The sequence below is a fragment of the Ctenopharyngodon idella genome, chromosome 18 (assembly GCF_019924925.1).
Source record: "Ctenopharyngodon idella isolate HZGC_01 chromosome 18, HZGC01, whole genome shotgun sequence".
In the NCBI taxonomy this organism is placed as follows: Eukaryota; Metazoa; Chordata; class Actinopteri; order Cypriniformes; family Xenocyprididae; genus Ctenopharyngodon; species Ctenopharyngodon idella.
Window position 1 is genome coordinate 29,930,971 of NC_067237.1, and position 18,083 is coordinate 29,949,053.

An 18,083-nucleotide genomic window follows, 5' to 3' on the forward strand; every position below is an offset into this window, starting at 1 on the left:
AATCACATTAAGCATTATTTCTCAAAATCTTTGTAGGACATACATAAATGTTTGAATGTCATTGCTACCCTAGATTCTAATCATTTCCAACACAGTCTGTCAGTCAAACAAACAAACAGTCAAAATATAGAACTATGTAGATATTTTAATTGCAGTATATTGTGTATACTTATTTTATTTATTATTATATCTTTATTTATATCTTATTACATTTATACATATTTTGAGTGAGCATTGTGGATGCTTGTTTCCGCCATAGATTTTTTTTTTTAGGTAGGCATAATTGACTTTTTATCTCACAATTCTTACATTTACTTCAATTCTTATATCTCACAGTTCTGAGCAGTGTTGGGGTAACGCATTACAACAAGTAACTTGAGTTGTGTAATCAGATTACTTTTTTAATTAACTAGTAAAGTAACACATTACTTTTTCAATTTACAACAAAATATCTAAGTTACTTTTTCAAATAAGTAACGCAAGTTACTTTTTCACATTTATTGACTGATAGCTCTCCTGTCCCCATGTTGAGAGAAATAAAGTGCAGAGGTGTTGTGTGCGCTGTGTGAACATGATGGTTATTGTAGTTCTTGTGAAGATGCATTTACTCATCTCACTTGCACAAAAACATTCAGTATTCCTCAAAATGAAAATAAACTGAAATGCAATCTCAGAATTTTATGCAAACCTGTAATAATTAACTATATTAAATTACACAAATATACTTTATGTATTTAATCTCACTTTATTAACCAGTGTATTTGTTGCTGACCTTCAATGATCTATATGGAAGTAAATTAATGCCATATGTTTTTGAAATAAAAAGCTTGTTGAATTGCACTACTTGAAAAAAAATATGCATTGCATTAAACGTGCTTGTATTTTAATGCATTGTATTTTTAGGGCTTGCATTTTTATGGGCTGAAATTCAACATGGTTGTATATTTAAGCTGTGAATATTTCAATTCAAAACATTTCACACACATTTTCATTGTTAAAAATGCAATAATCCATATTCACCTTTCAGATTTCACTTCCAAAATATTCATTCTGTTTAAAAATATAGCCTATAATATTCAGCAGGCAATTTTCGGTCCATTTTATTTCGCGTCCACAAATTCTGTGGTTCAAATTTCAACATTTCACAACCGGGAACTGCAGGAAAAGCAGTAGAGTACCGAGCATAATCTCCATCTGTTGTTAGTCGACCTCACCAGCAGGTGGTGCAAGCGCGTGTTGATGAAGAGCAGAGCAACAGTTAGAGTAAGTCATTCATTGCATTCATTACAACGGATTTACAGTAACGGAGCAAGTGTATGTGCGATGATTATCAGGGACAGTATATGCAGAAAAGCTGATAAAGACACAAAAGTTGTGTTTACATTTAATTCAGTGTCTTCACTGTTACTTTCCCTGTGTAGCCTACATGTAAGCAGCTTTCTCTATACAGTGAATGAGATTATAACGTTATCCCCGATGCTGATGTACAATTCAAACGTTAAATCTGAGGTAGACATAGCCTATAACTTTCATTATATCGCGGCACTGTGCTGCAGTACTGGCGTTTCCCTCAATACATCATACAGGATTCCCCTGCCGTCGGGACATATAGAACGCTTAGCTTATCTTTATAGACTAAATACAGTGATATAAAAGACCACCAAACGCGCACATTATTGAGAATGTAGGTTATAGGCTACAGGCAAGCAGGTTGACTCAGAATATGGACGTAACGTGCAAACTTTGACGCTATGCGTTTCCCAGCGAAATACTGGCATTAAGTTGGCTTGATGCTCGGTACTCTACTGCTTTTCCTGCAGTTCCCGGATGTGAAATGTTGAAAATTGAACCACTGAATTTGTGGACACGAAATAAAATGGACCGAAAATTGCCTGCTAAATAGGCTGTATTTTTAAACAGAATGAATATTTTGGAAGTGAAATCTGAATATGGATTATTGCATTTTTAACAATGAAAATGTGTGTGAACTGTTTTGAATTAAAAAATATTCACAGCTTAAATATACAGCCGTGTTGAATTTCAGCCCATAAAAATGCAAGCCCTAACAATACAATGCATTATATTATAAGCACGGTTAATGCAATGCATATTTTTTTCAAGTAGTGCAATTCAACAAGCTTTTTGTTTCAAAAACACATTATTTTACTTCCATAGATCTAATTCAACCATACTAATAATCAAAAATTACTTTATATTAGAAATAAGAGTTGAACTTCCATCTTCTTTAATCCAGAATGGCAGCACAGCTGAAAGGTTTGTTTGAGCTGCGCCCTCTACTGTACAGGGGTAAATATGCATTTCCTTCAGCCTGCATGTGATGCTCAGGCATTTCACTTTCGGTGTGAAAAGACCCTAACATTTGCCAAAAATAGAACTTTTTGTTGTTATTAAAAAACAAACAAGCAAGCCAAGCCCAGGTGAGAAAAAGTAATATAACGCATTACTTTTAATAAAAAGTAAGTAACGCAATTATTTACTTTTTAGAGAGTAACGCAGTATTGTAATGCATTACTTTAAAAAGTAACTCTCCCCAACACTGGTTCTGAAGGAGAAAAGTCAAAAAAATTTTAAGATACAAACTTCTAAAGAATTCTAACTTTTTTTCTCGCAGTTCCGAGTTTGTGACTCGCAATTCTGACATTTCTATCAGAATCCACCGAATTGTGAGATATAAACAGTGAGGGAAAAAATATCGTGAGATAAAAAGTTGCAGTTACCATTTTTATTTTTAGCCTTTGGCGGAAACAAGCTTTCTAAAGATAGAATATTTGCCGTTTGCATAAAAAATGGTTTGATATAGTGCATTTCAATTAAATGCAAAGCATTTACTCATTAAACTTTAATTTTTTAGTGTTTAAAAATTATAAACCCTAAAAAATTTGAGTTTAATGGTAGTACAATGCACTGATTATTATTATTTAATTATAAATAAACATTGCAGTTGTTACAGGCTTTTTTTTTTTTTTTTTTTTTTTTTTTGTTAAACAGGTTTTATTGACACTGGCATGATGAAATGTACCATGTTTGTATGGAACATATCAAATCATTTCTATGCAAGAGGAAACATGCAATATATTTAAAATGTTTTTTTTTTTTTTTTATTAAACATTACTTTCATATATCATTAATATTAATATCATTAATGCAGGTTTCTCAGAGTGCAAAATAAACCAGCTCAGCGAAGCATAACAGAACTGCTTCTAAGAAGAGAAATATGTTGTTCCGTCTCTCTCCAAATAACTATATCATAACATAATTTGAGTGACAGGTTGAGATGAAAATGATTCATGAATTTCAGAATTTCAGTTATTATAGGTATTATTATTTAAAAAAAAAAAAAAAAAATTCAAATTCATTAAACTTTTCACTTATTCAGATTTAAATTAGATTTTGAATACCAGATTTTCCAATGTTGGTTTCATACTTGGACCCCACTAAAATAAAGTAATAAAGGTAAAGTAATTTATATTAAAATATTAAAAACATCTATATATAGTTATAATATTTTGTAATAATATATAGTGCTATTGATTTTATACATTATCCACCTTATTTTTCAACGTGGAAGTAATGTGTTTTCTGTGAATGTGCGATTTATTAGCCGCTATAGGAAAATAACGAGAAGAATATCAAAGTGCAGTAAACTGTAAAACTATTTGCGCTACAAACAAACCAGGGAGTTTATAATTAAGACAATACATTTAAATAATACGCTAAGAAATAACAGTTTGCAATGTGCACCGTATGTCCGGTAGGCGTCAGTATATTCCGCTATGCTGGCAGGAAAAAAGCAGAAGATGTTAGAAGAAGAGCGTCGCCTGGATACTGCATGAAGCTTGAGGATGCTCAACAGATTAGAAGGTTATTATCATTTCAAGATCTTTTTATACAGTTTAAATTATCGTTTTTATATGTTGTATCATGACTCTTAAATTAATATTAATCTTGTTTAATTTCTTGTTCAGCTTGTTTTAAGTTTTATTTTTCGAGCACGACATGTAGGCTAGTTTTGGGTTTGTTTTGGTTCAGTTCATTGGCTTCTTGTTCTATTTCTTCTGTATATCCGGTTGTGTTATTATAGTTATATGACGGATATCACTGAACTTGTTGGTGTCTTGTGCATCTGTCTGCATCACAAATGTGCTACTGTTTAGATAAACACTCACAAGTTTGCTTGTTGATTGAAAATATGATTTATCATTTGTGTCTTTCCGAATATATTGTTTCATGTTGATGTGATGTGCTTGATGGTTTTTGTTGTGTCATGTGTAGATGCCCGAGGAGTGTGTGTCTCTGCAGGCGTCTGTCAGTGTGCTTGGCGCGCTGGAGTGTGTCGTCCGCCGCTGTCTTGGTCCGGACGGTGGAAGTGTTCTGTTCACTCGAGACACAGGAGAAACACTCATCACCAGACATGGACAACGCATTCTCTGCACACTACACCTGGAGCACCCGATAGCCAGGTACACATACTCACTTTAAAAATAAATAAATAAAATAAAAATAAAAAACTATTGCTCACAGTATGATTTTGTTTGCCGAAACATTTTCCAATCTAGCAGTTATGAGCAATACAATTTTTTTTGTAGCTTTTTTATTTTCTATTTTAATATATTTTAAAATTTCATTTATTCCTGGGATGCAAAGCAGAATTTTCAGCATCATTACTCCAGTCTTCAGTGTCACATGATCCTTCAGAAATCATTTTAATATGCTGATTTGCTGCTCAAGAAGCATTTCTTATTATCAATATTGAAAAGAGTTGTGCTGCTTAATATTTTTGTGAAAACCATGATACATTTTTTTCAGGATTATTTGATGAATATTTGATGAAGAACAGCATTAGATAGATTAACATTAATAGATTTTTTTTTGTAAGAATGTAAAAGTATTGTCGGTTTTGATCAATTTAATGAATCCCTGCTGATTAAAAGTATTTAAAAAAGCCTTTGAACAGTAGATAACGTTTATAGATAGATGACATACCGTATAGATATATTTTATATCTATCTATCTATCTGTCTATTTGTCTGTCTGTCTGTCTATCTATCTATCTATTTGTCTGTCTATCTGTCTGTCTGTCTGTCCGTCTATCTATCTGTCTATTTGTCTGTCTATCCATCCATCATCTATCTATCTATCTATCTATCTATGTCTGTTTGTCTGTCTGTCTATCTATATCTGTCTGTCTATAGAGAGAGAGAGAGATAGCGAGATAGATAGATACTGTAGATAGAATTAGATATAAAATATTGTTAAATGTAGGGTTCTAGGGCTAAGTCTAGACTTTTTAAGAAAGCTTGAGAAAGCTAAATGAAAATAAATATCTGTGGAATATATGTATTGATATTTAAAAGCCTAAAACAAGAGAGAAACTAAAAATTCTGACATTTTTTCAGGGTTTAATAATTTATGAATTATATTATTATAAGACGATGTGAATTTATTTAGCACGTTTTTGTTGTCTTTGTTCTTTAGGATGGTGTTGGACTGCATGTGTGCACATGCTAAAGCTACTGGAGACGGCACAAAGTCATTCATTCTCCTGCTGGCCGCACTTTTACGAGGAATTCAGAACTCAGCTTACATGAACCGCAAAGGATCTTGGACCGGCTCTCGCCTGCAAAATCTTGCTAATCGCCTTCTCGCTGCCAGCCGGAAGGAGTTGGATGATGCCATAATACACAAAATTACCCCATATGCCTCATTGTACTGTAGTCGCCATAGTTACAAACTGGAGGGCGGCATCCTTGATTTGTTGATCGGCGGGTATATTTCTGGAAGAGTGGCGATTGGCCAGGCTGATATACTGAAACGAGTCCTGTGTGAGTTCTACCACAAAGTCAGTCAAGATCAAGACACAGTAGAAACAATCTCATTCATACATTCGCACTTCTCTTTACTGCATACGCCAGTGACAGGACTTCCTATTGGCTCCTCAGAGGTGGTTGAAGGCCTGGTTGTGACTCGTGATTGGTCGGTGTGGACTGAACTGCAAGGTCCAGTAAAAGCACTCATTTTATATGAGAGTTTTGGGCCTTCTTTTGTTGCCGCAGGTGACAACATATCCATATGCGTTCAACAAGACTGGCTGCACCGTAAAGAGAGCATCATGCAGCAAAAGTTAGAGAGTTTATTGGACTTACAGGTGCATGTGATGCTGTCATCCGTGAAGCAGCCGGAAAGTGTGGTGCAATGGGCTCGACTGAACCACATCGCTCTACTTGAGTTTGTCGACTCGGCCCAGCTGGACTTCCTTTTTAACATCAGTGCTGCAGAAACACTTTCTCATCCACCTCTTCAACACCTCGTGATGCTAAAGAACTGTATACGTGTGCAACTTGGTGGGCATCGCTATGCCTGTCTGGGAACATTTTCGCGCACACACACGCTCGTTCTTTGTGCGCCCGCACCAGGACTGCTTGACCAGATTGTGTGTGTGAGCCAAGGTGTGTTTGCAATGCTGCAGCATCTGTCTCAGACACATGAAAGCTTTAGTAAACTGTTTCAAAGCTCCATTCTGGCTGCCGACCAATCACACAGTCCTTCATTGGACCAATCACAAAGCATGCTTTCAACTCAAGACCTGTGGGGTGGAATTATGCGCGCAGGTGGAGTGCTTCCCGTTGGTGGCATGTTTGAGTTCTTACTACACCATTTCCTGCTGAACGAACGTAACTGTGGTGACGCAGAGTGCTGCAGGCTGCTGGCAGAGGCTTTGTTGTGTGTGCCCAGAACTTTATACTCTCACAATCAGAGATGCTTCTTGAATATCCAGACATGTTTCTTGAGTCATCTTAAGCAATTGGACAGGGCCAAATTGCAAAGGTCAGAACTGCCTGAACTAAAGTTTGGGCTCGGGTTTAGTGAGAGTTCTGAATTGGCACCGTGTCTAGAGTCGGTCAGTGGTAAACATCAGCTGGTTGTTTCTGTGCTGCAGTGTTTGCACAGACTCTTATGTGTAGGGGCTATTTTACACACCCGCTCTCCATTACACACCGGCGCACAAACACACTCTGAGGAGGATGAGGAAGAGGAGGAAGGAATGCAAGAGAACCCAGAGCATTCAAACTCCACTCCAAGAACAAATGCATAAGCCGTACTGAATATCCTATAATGTTGTGTGTAAATTCTATACACTGTAACTTCTGAATGTAGTGGCCCCAAACAGTATTGGACGCTTAAGTCGTGATTAAAAAGGTGTGAATGTTCTTGCATTACATACATAAATAAAACCAAGTGACATCTACAAACAAATGCTGCTGAACCTTCTCTCAAAATTGTTGGGCCATTTTTGCAATGACTTTAAACCACCTGATCATTTTTATTAGATTATGATGTCCTTGTAGAACAAAAACAGCTGTAGTTCATCACATTAACTACAGTTAAAGCCTTTTAAATAAATGTCACTTGCTTTGATATTTTGTTATATAATGCAAAAACATTCAGACATTTTTATGTTTCTTAAAATATTTATTTGTATAAAATTTTATTGAACATACTTTTTGTTTAAATAGAATATTTATAGAAATGTGTTTTTTGCAAGTAGTAAGAATTTTTATAAAACGGTTCTATAAGCAGTTAACATTGAAATACAAAATTGTTTTAATTAGTTTAAAAAAAAGTTTGAAATCATTGTTGGTTGATGCTATGGAAGCCCGTTTCCGCCACTAAATAAAAAAGTAAAAAGAGTTATTGCGACTTTTTATCTCGCAATTGCGACTTATAAAGTCACAATTCTGAGATATAAACTCGCAATTGCGTGATATAAAGTCAGAATTCTGACTTTTTTTTCTCACAATTGTATGAAACTTTATTTCTCACAGTTCTTACTTTGCTTGAGTTTCCTTTCATTGCGACTGACCATCAGGATTGCTGCTTCGTTATTATTCTACATAAAATGGAAGACATCATAAAGGATTATTTTTAGCGCGGATTTACCAATAAAGAAATTTTGATTTCACTGGAGGAGACACATAAAGATTAGTCTCCGGACATATGCATTATTAAGGAATATGCATATAGCATGTTTCCACGGTAACCTTGTACATGAGTACAGCGTTTCAAGGAGAAAAAACAGCTTTTACTGCCATCTAGTGGGCTTAATACTAAAACACCAATATCTATCATGTTTCATCAACTTTGTAACTTTGCAACTTAAGTCTGGTGGCTCTATAAAAGGGGGCATTCAAGGGTAGAATCATGCAATTCTGCAAATTACAGTGGAAGTATTTGGTGAATAAAAGTTGTTTTTAACAGAATGGATACACTAATGAATTTGACACAATAATAACAATATAATAGTAATAATAATAAGAATCAGCTGTGGCGGAGGCGCAATAAAACAGACGAAGCTTAAGTGGCACATTTTATACATCAACAGCTTCAGACATCAGAACGGCAGCACGGCTATCGTTGGATGCACCAGAAATGTTGGATGTCCGTAATTGTTACAGACAGAGACACTGTCCATCAGTTAATTGCGAGAAAATTCTGCAATTCGCAACTCGCAATTCTGACTTTATATCACGCAATTGCGAGTTTATATCTCAGAATTGTGACTTTATAAGTCGCAATTGTGAGAAATAAACTCGCAATTGCGAGATAAAAAGTCAGAATTCTGAGATGAAAAGTCGCAATTACTCTTTTTATTTTTTTATTTAGTGGCGGAAACGGGCTTCCATAGATGCTGTAGAAACAATAGTTTTTTTATTTAAGTCAATAAAAGTAGCACAATTTACTGTACCATTCAAAACTTTGTGGTCAGTAAGATTATTTTGGAAAGAAATTAATACTTTTATTCAGCAAGGACGCATTAAATTGATCAAAAGTGACAGTAAAGATATTATGTTACAAAATATTCTTATTTCTAATAAAAAGGCTTTTTTTATTCATCAAAGAATCCAGAAAAATGTATCACGGTTTCTACAAAAATATTAAGCAGCACAACTGTTTTCAACATTGATGATAAGAAATGTTGATCACCAAATCAGCATTTTAGAATGATTTCTGAAGGATCATGTAAAGACTGGAGTAATGATACTGAAAATTCAGCTTTGTCATCCAGAGGTATAAAGAGTACCTGAAAACCATACTTGGGTAAAAGTACAGATATCTTGCAGTGAAAATTACTCCATTACAAGTTACAAGTCACCAATTCCAATACGACTTGCGTAAAAGTCTTAGAGTATCTGATTTTAACAGTACTTAAGTATTTTACTCATACTGAATGTAGGCTCAAAGATGCACTAGATCTCAACACCTGCGAGACATGCCAGTGAAAATAAGAAACAGTTGGTTTGTGAGGAGAGCAATCACATGTTTATTTTCTAAAATCAAAATAAAACTGAACACCTTGATATTGTAATAAAACTTAAAATGCACAAGATATGGTACCTTCAAAGCCCTTAGATGGCGATATCGCTTCTTTATAGCAGAAACAAACTGCTGCAGAAAAAGTTAGGTGCCATGCAAAATGCAATATGTAAGTGCATTACTCATCACAAATGTATTGGACTAAAAAGTAATTTACCTATTCAAAAATGTAATCAAGCAGAGTGTAAAGCAGAGTGTAAAAGTTGCTAATATCTCTGATACTCAGTAAAACTACAAAGTAGCTGAAAAGATCCTGTCTGAAAAAGTTTGGTTCGTGTTGTTGACATGCACTTCAAAAGGATGAGGACTTGTGCTCGAATTGATACGGAAAAACCAACACCATTATTACTGTTCGTATCACAGTATATCAAGCACTGAGGAAGCCTCCGGAGCTAAAATTCAGATTTGGTAACAGCCGTTTATTTACGGACATGCGCTGTAAGCGGCTGACCAGTCATAACAGACTGGGCCTACTGACAAATCAGAGCAGAGTAGACTAGTGGTTAGGAGGGGTATTATACAAAAACTGAGGTGTTTTTTGACCTTGGATGCATGTTAACCTAGGAACCTTTAAAGGGATGAAAATTATCCCATAATTTACTCACTCTCAAGCTATTCTAGATGTATATGACTTTCTTCTTTCAGCCAAACACAATCGGAGTTATATTAAAAAATATCCTGGCTGTTCCAAGCTTTATAATGGGAGTGAATAGTAACTTGGATTTTGAAGCCCAAAAAAGTGCATCCATCCATCATAAAAGTAATCCATACGGCTACAGAGGGTTAATAAAGGCCTTCTGATGCGAAGCGATGCATTTTTGTAAGAAAAATATCCATATTTATAACTTCATAAGCTATAATCACTAGCTTCCAGTAAGTCAGTCGCAAGACACAAGTCGAGTTCCGACCAAAAAGCGAACTCTGACCCTGACGCATGACGTATTGACGAACGCGGAAAGGCAGAGTAAAGAGCAAAACAAAACACCGTTTAAAACATATAACATTTTTGAGTCTGTCACTGATTATATATGTATGAATAGATTTGTCAAAGTTATTAGATATAGATATATGTGGTCAGAACCATGATCTTGTGTGTCTTTCACCCAGCTCGATCTCCTCTCCTTAATAGATGTCCAGCCGGTCCCAGAAGTCACAGAAATGGTCCCTGTCCCCGTGTTGTGGGTGTGACTGTAGAGTCAGGTTCAGGATGGGCCAGCCCTCTATAGCCGTGTACTGTGGCCAAACAGCAAGCCTCTGCTTTCTGCAGAAGTGCGTCTGTTCACTTTGAGAATTTGGGTCCCCCGTGTGGGCAAACGCTCCCCAGTAGCATGCCATTCGATTGGCCAATAGGCTCTCTTGAGGTGTAAGTGTGAAGTTTGTGCTGGGGGCGGAGTCAAACAGAAAGGGAAGCTCTGCCCCATGGCAGGTGTGATTGTAGCAGAAAGGAAGCCCCGCCCATATGTTGGGATCAGATGGAGCGTGGTCGAATACATACAACCAAACAGATCCGCCAGCTCTTACTCCAGAACGAGCAGACAATCGAGCCGGACACAAAAACACATAATCTGTCACAATCTGCAAAAAAAGGCCCATTCCTTCATCAATAAAATTATAAGAGCGCATAATGCCTAACCTCTATCTTGTGCTGTTTGTCTTGCAGTTGTTTATGTCTGTAGGATGCTGAAGTCTTACCTGTGAAAGCATTACTCTTCTGTCCTGGTTTCGGTAGAAAGGAATGTATTTGTGCAGAATTCTGAGCGCATGTTGCTTAAAAATGGCAACAGTGTAGAGCACACATTCCAGCATTGACACAGACTGGTTGAAAACGCCGTACACAAAGATCACGCCTTCCTCAGAGGTTGTACCTACAGTGCAGAGCAGATGAAAACTCACAAAGGTAAACAATGCAAATCTTACAAAATATTTCAGGTAAAATACAAGGTAAGCATTAAATTTGTCCCACAGCAGTTATTTCCTATAGTAATAAGATACGTGTCACAGCTTATCTTGTATTTAACCTAGAATATGCGGATGTTGTTGTTGGAGTATATGTAGAAAGTATCAGAAACCTAGTATAACAGGCTTGTAACTCTGCCAGCGGCCTGTTTGGAAGGCTGTGATTGGCTGTTCCTGGATCAGTTCTCCATCAATGAATGGCCCCCATGTCTCAAAAACCTCCAGGAAATGGAAGGGGTTGATGATCTTAGAACCTTCAAAAGGCAGAATTAGATTTTAATTGAATTATTTCAGTGTTTGTGCATGATAAATATCTGATATTTTTGTCTGATATATGCATTTATCACATGGCTCCCTGGAATCCTTGATTCTAATTGGCCAATCGGAACATTACGCATTATATTTTTATATAATTTTTACTAAGTTGTATATTTGAATGTCATCCCAGATAACCATATATAACTCAGCTTTTGATCACATAATAAAATAAGTTCAGGATAAATTAATATTTAATATTCATTTATTTATTTATTTGGCAAACAGCTGTGTATTAAGAGGGATAAAAGAAAAATAAACCCAATCAGGATTATACAAACCCCTCAATTTTGTGTCTGTATGTAACATGTACAGTATTAGTCAGTGTTCAGTATTATTTATGTAAGCAAAAAGGTACTCGAGGCTGTGCTGTATCATGAATAAGTCACGGCTGAAGGGCGTTGTTAGGCACGACGCGAAGCGGAAGGCCTGCAACCCCTTCAGCCGTGACTTATTCACGATACAGCACTAGCCTCGAGTACCTTATTGCTTTTATAAAACGGTTACCACACAATACAAATATTAAAGCCAGAATTATGTATCAATGCAACTTTCATGAAGTAAACTTTCACCAAAAGCCTTCCTTCTGCCGGAAAAAAATAGTCCCTGACTGTGAACAGCAACAGAAGTTACATTATTACGCCATTAGATGGCGGCAAAGACTGTCTTTATGAGTGTGTCAGTCAGTAGCGAAGACTTTTACATTGAAAAGACTGAACTGTTGTGAACACGGAACAAGACACAACTGACAAATGCTTTGACTAGCGCTGTCAGTCACGGGAAAACCCCTTAACTGTTAAAAAGACAAGATAATACATCGGACATTTAAACAGATTTTTTATTATGAACATAGGACTGACCTGAAGGAAAATGCTAAATCTGAATGCAGGTAATAAACTCGCTCACTCGATCTCTTTCTCACAATACTCTTCTATATAATACAGTAAGCTTCAATGAACAATATCAATTGAGAACATACAGTTTACGTTGCTAAGAGTGGTTGCTAAGGGTGTTGTGTAGTGATGCACAGAACCGTTGGGTAAAGCGACCATAGCCGTGTATTGTGAATAAAACACAGCTATTGACCAATCAGAATCAAGGACAGCAACTAACCGTTTTATAAATACTATTATAGTATTTATTAATATTTTAAATTAGCTTTTATTTTTATATTTTCAGTATTTCATTTTAGTTAAAGTTTTAGTAATTTTGTTATGTGCTTTTGTCATTTTTATTTGTTTTTTTTAATATTTCTATTTAGCTTGAATTTATTTTTATTCCAATTCATTTTATTTTTGAATTACTTATTTTGAAGTAATTTTAGTACTTTTGAATTAGTTTTTTTAAAATAAGTTCTTTTTTAATGGGTTTAATTTTAGTTTAGTTAATTTTATTATTAAATATGTAGTTTTTATTACGTTTTATTTCAGTTTTAGTCATTTTAGTACTAAATGAAAATGGGAAATATTTCTTTGGCGACTATAAGCGAAAATAAAATAAGTTTACATTTTATTTATTTATTTATTTATTTATTTTGTATTTCGGTTAAAGTTTATTTTATTTCAAGTTTTTTTAAATGGTTTTATTTTAGTTAACTATAACCCTATAACCCTTAACTATAACCCTGCTTCAACAAGTTCTTCATCTAATATTTCAATATTTTGTTTTAGTTAACAATAACACTGTATGTGTACCTGATTTAGCCTGTGCGTTGAGTACAGCATGTGAACTGAGAGAGCGCAGACAGGGCAGATCAAATGCTGAGCAATTAGTTAGTTTAGCAAAATCCCAGCCCAATTTCACAGCATCCCATCTAAAACATAATGCACAACATTATTATCAGCTTCATCGTAATTTCTGTATTGTCTCAGGAGGCTAAGGCTCTGTTCCAAATCGGTCACCGTGATTTTGCCAAGTAAGACATATTCCTGGGTCAGTATATTTTTTTTATCCTGGAACAACATCCCTGTCTGATAATTTAGCCCAAACCCTATCCCTTCTCCTAAACCTAACCCTACCCATAACTTATGCCTAAAATCAGAGGGAAATGGTAGGTGAATAACACTGATGTGGAAGCGCCTAACCCTGGTTCTGAGCCTTAACTTGACATAAACTGTTAACCTCAAATCTGATTGGTTGATCTGAATGTTGCTCCAGGATCAACAAAGATGTTGTACTTGGTGAAATTACGTTCACCATTCCAAAACCTAGTAAGCTGCCTATGGAGGAGGAGTTCATGACATAGACATGCAAACGATGCAAAAGGTAAGTAGAATTGCGCTAAGATACCTTGATTTGCCTATATTCTCAAAGGCCGCACTGTATTTATTCTTCACAGAGAAGGCAATCCCAGAATGCATTGCACCAAGCAATAAATCCAAGATGGTGGAAGAGGTGAGAAACATGTTGATTAAAAATTGTATGAAAATAGTCCAGATTAATCTAAATGAATTTACACTATATTTGTGTGTGCTCTATGTTTTCTGTGTTTTCTATGTTAGCAATATGTTAAGGTCGAATTTATTGGCTCCAGGCCACAAGGCAGCTGACAGGGTTTTGGGAAAGAGGTTAAGAGTGTTTTATGTGTGCTTTACCTGGTTTTTAGTGGCAAAGAGAATGGTAAACTCTGTATGGCTGCATGTCTAAACAAAGACTCACTGCTCTCCATCATCAGATGAAGACACACTGATTGGGCTCCAGCGCTCTCGCCAAACAGTGTGACCTACACACACGCAAATATATATACAGTAATTAGATGTCCACACTGTCGTCATTCATCCACCCACCCACCCCCATGCGCTCTGATACCTTATTTGGGTCTCCTCCAAAAGCAGCAATGTTTTCTTGGACCCAGCGCAATGCTGCCTGCTGGTCTAGAATCCCATAATTCCCCACTGCAGAGCTCTCAGGATCTTTGCCTGTGACTAAGAAGCCAAATGCACCTAAAAATTGACCACAACATCTTACAAATTTGCTCATTCAGATGTCAGCACACACTTCAATATGGAAAATGTAATGCTTTTTCACTAACCAAGACGATATTCCATGTTTACAACCACTGTGTTGCTATAGTTACTGATGAAGCGGCCATCGTACAGAGGTTTAGAGGCCGAGCCAGCGATGAAGTCACCACCATGAATCCACACCATCACTGGAAGTGCTGTTACTATCGGTGACGACAGGTTGACGCTCACAGGTACAAACACATTTAGATATAGACAGTCCTCACTAACCTGTGTACAGTAAATGCAGATTCACATTCACACTGGCAGTAAGAAACCTTTCTTAGATTAATACACAAACCCATAAAGATATGTGCTGCTGTGATATGTGGTTGTTAAAGTATGTTGAGTCTTTCTTAGCATGTTGGAATGTGGTTGCCAAGGCATTGCTAGCTTGTTGTTAGGATGTTGCTATGTGGTTGCTTAAGTGTTCTGAGTATTTTATGGTATGTTGCAGTGTGGTTTCTAGGCAGTTGGCAGGGCACTGCTATGTGGTTGCTAAAGTGTTCTGACTCTTTTAGCATGTTAGAATGTGGTTGCTAAGGCATTGCTAGATTGTTGTCACAGTGTTGCTTTGTGGTTGCTTAAGTGTTCTGAGTGTTTTTATTATGTTGCAGTGTGGCTTCTAGGCAGTTGCCAGGGCGCTGCTATGTGGTTGCTAAAGTGTTCTGAGTCTTTTTTTAGCATGTTGGAATGTGGTTGCCAAGGCATTGCTAGCTTGTTGTTAGGGTGTTGCTATGTGGTTGCTTAAGTGTTTTGAGTGTTTTTTTAGCATGTTGCAGTGTGGTTTCTAGGTAGTTGCCAGGGTGTTGCCATGTGGTTGCTAAAGTGTTCTGAGTCTTTCTTAGCATGTTGGAATGTGGTTGCTAGGGCATTGCTAGATTATTGTCAGGGTGTTGCTATGTGGTTGCAACATGTTTTTAGTATGTTGCAGTGTGGTTTCTAGGTAGTTGCCAGGGCGGTACTATGTGGTTGCTAAAGTGTTCTGACTCTTTTTTAGCATGTTGGAATGTGGTTGCTAGGGCATTGCTAGATTGTTGTCACAGTGTTGCCATGTGGTTGCATTAGTGTTCTGGGTGTCTTTAAGCATGTTGCAGTGTGGCTTCTACTTAGTTGCCAGGGTGTTGCTATGTGGTTGCTTAAGTGTTCTGAGTGTTTTTTTTAGCATGTTGCAGTGTGGCTTCTAGGTAGTTGCTATATGGTTGCTAAAGTCATCTAAGTCTTTCTTATCATATTGATATGTGATTGCTAGGGCATTGCTAGGTGGTTGCCAGGACGTTGCGATGTGGTTGCCAAGGCATTGCTATGTGGTTTAAGCATGGTTCCTGTGGTGTTGCTATGCAGTTACTGATGTGTTCTGAGTGTTTCTACACATGTTGCAAATGGTTTTTAGAGTGTTGCTAGGTGGTTGGCAGGGTTTATGTGGTTGCTAAAGTGTTCTGAGTGTTTCTTAGCATTTTGCAATATGGTTGGCAGGGCATTGCTAGGTGATTGCTTACAGGCCCAAGTCAAAAGAGCTTATTTTCGGGTCCCTATATACATTTCACGAGTTTACACATACATGAAATCAAATATAATAATTTATATAGTAATATATGCGTATTTGGTGTGCTGTCTGGGGGAGGGCTCCAAGCTCGGAATTTGGCCCTAACCCAGAGTACTCCCCCTCCTTAACTGGAATAGAAACCAGCTAAGAGTGAGGTGATGGGGTGGTGGAGGGATGTTGTGAAACTTATCACGGGACAGAGGTATGAGACGGCTTTATATACCGGCTTCCTCTTGCGCTGATTGGTTGATTACCTGAATGTGCTCCTCCCGAATTGTGTTAAATAAAACTTCATATTGCACAAACAGTGCAGGATGAATTGGATATTTTATGGGTGCACCATGAAGCCATCCTTCATGACATTAAAAATATGCATGTGATGTGATGCATACTATAATGTCTAAATGTACTGTTTTTTTAATAGGTGGATGGTTTTAAAATGTGTCATGATTAAAATGTTACATACCTTAGGAGGACACAGCCGAGAGAATTCTCCAGCACACACCTGCATGCACGCAGGACGAGGAAATGTGGCATTATACGTGTACGACCAAGGTGACACGGGTGAAGGTGGAGTCCAGCGTTTTTCTCCCACAGGAGGGTCAGCATACGGAATCCCATAAAACACGTGAGCTTTGTCCAAAGTACGGCCTTGAACTCGCCCGAGATGTGTGATGACCACTGGATCTTCACTAGCCGTATCATCCAGGCCATCAGAGGTGTTATACAATGAATTAATTATGCATTCACCATCACATCCCACCTTATTCAAGTCCTCATGCCCAGTAATATCCATCTCAGGCTCCTTTTGTACAATTTTATCATCTTTGCAATTCATTTCATTACATGCAGATCTAGTTGTTGTGGAATCAGCTGCTGAATGCATATCACTTGATTCAGCCACAGTCTTTCTTGAAAAATCATCAGAACTAGCAAAAAATTCTAGACTCTTGAGCGAGTTTAAAGACTCATCTAGAGAAACATCATCCAAGCTCTCATGTATTTCATTTCGTTTGGTGTTTGGGATGTTAAACATCATGGTCCGAGTCCCAGTTGTGTGTACAGAGAAACCTTTTTGTAGAGTTTCACTTTCTTGTCTTCCTTTCACAATTGGCATCATTGAAAGTAGCGTAACCACAATCAGTGTAGTACCAGACGACACCATGATGGCCTTTTAAATCCAGATGTAGAGAAAATCAAGATAGAGTTAGTTTAGTCAAGATAGTTAGTTTAGTTCCACTCACATCAGCAGAAGAATCTCATCTGCCTAGATCCACAAACAGATGCTTGCAGAAAGTTTTATGTTGTTGATTCCCAGTTATCGTTGTCCGTAACTATCATTTTAAATCTGCGAGCAGTGAGTGCAAGAGTTGCATCTAGAGGAATCGGACTTTGCCTTGTGCCTCTGTTGAATTTTTCACGTGACATCAGTGAGTTAGATTGGCCCACATTCACAAACGTTTCTTTCAGTCTGTCTCACGCACTTGCTTACAAGAGTGCTGTTGTGAAACAAATCAGATTACAGGCAGTGAGAGGTCAGGATACCGCAAATGCACAGGTCATGCTGTAAACTAATGTTTTGTCTATTTATATACAACAGAATCACATAGACTTAATTATGAAAGTATAAAAAAATTACAAAATGTAAAAAAAAAAATGGTGTTTTTATCATGTATTTGCATTTGTTTTGTCTGTTACCTGTTTGTGTGTAACCATCAGTTCAGACTGCAGGTAAATGTGGCTCACATGTGACTCATATCTGTTTTCCCCATGACAGTGTGAACAGTACAAACCACATGGAATCTGATCTTTTCAATTCCGATTTGTGCCACTTCAGCCTCGTTCAGACTGTCAGTCCAAATCCGATTTTT

At 36.9% G+C, this 18,083-nt stretch overlaps 2 protein-coding genes across 2 annotated transcripts; one reads left to right on the forward strand and one right to left on the reverse strand.

Moving 5' to 3' along the window:
- The first annotated feature begins 3,771 nt into the window (after window positions 1–3,771).
- On the forward strand, window positions 3,772–7,519 carry bbs10 (Bardet-Biedl syndrome 10). The gene is made up of 3 exons (XM_051871086.1): window positions 3,772–3,882; window positions 4,294–4,481; window positions 5,497–7,519. The coding sequence occupies exons 2-3, from the start codon at window positions 4,294–4,296 to the stop codon at window positions 7,112–7,114; spliced, it is 1,806 nt and encodes a 601-aa protein (XP_051727046.1). The 5' UTR covers window positions 3,772–3,882; the 3' UTR covers window positions 7,115–7,519.
- A 1,797-nt stretch (window positions 7,520–9,316) lies between these two features.
- si:dkey-30c15.17 (crystal protein) lies at window positions 9,317–17,636 on the reverse strand. The gene is made up of 8 exons (XM_051871085.1): window positions 16,679–17,636; window positions 14,696–14,897; window positions 14,473–14,606; window positions 14,259–14,386; window positions 13,359–13,477; window positions 11,463–11,603; window positions 11,086–11,258; window positions 9,317–10,968 (listed from the first exon to the last, which is right to left on the reverse strand). The coding sequence occupies exons 1-8, from the start codon at window positions 17,375–17,377 to the stop codon at window positions 10,516–10,518; spliced, it is 2,049 nt and encodes a 682-aa protein (XP_051727045.1). The 5' UTR covers window positions 17,378–17,636; the 3' UTR covers window positions 9,317–10,515.
- Between the last annotated feature and the right edge of the window lie 447 nt (window positions 17,637–18,083).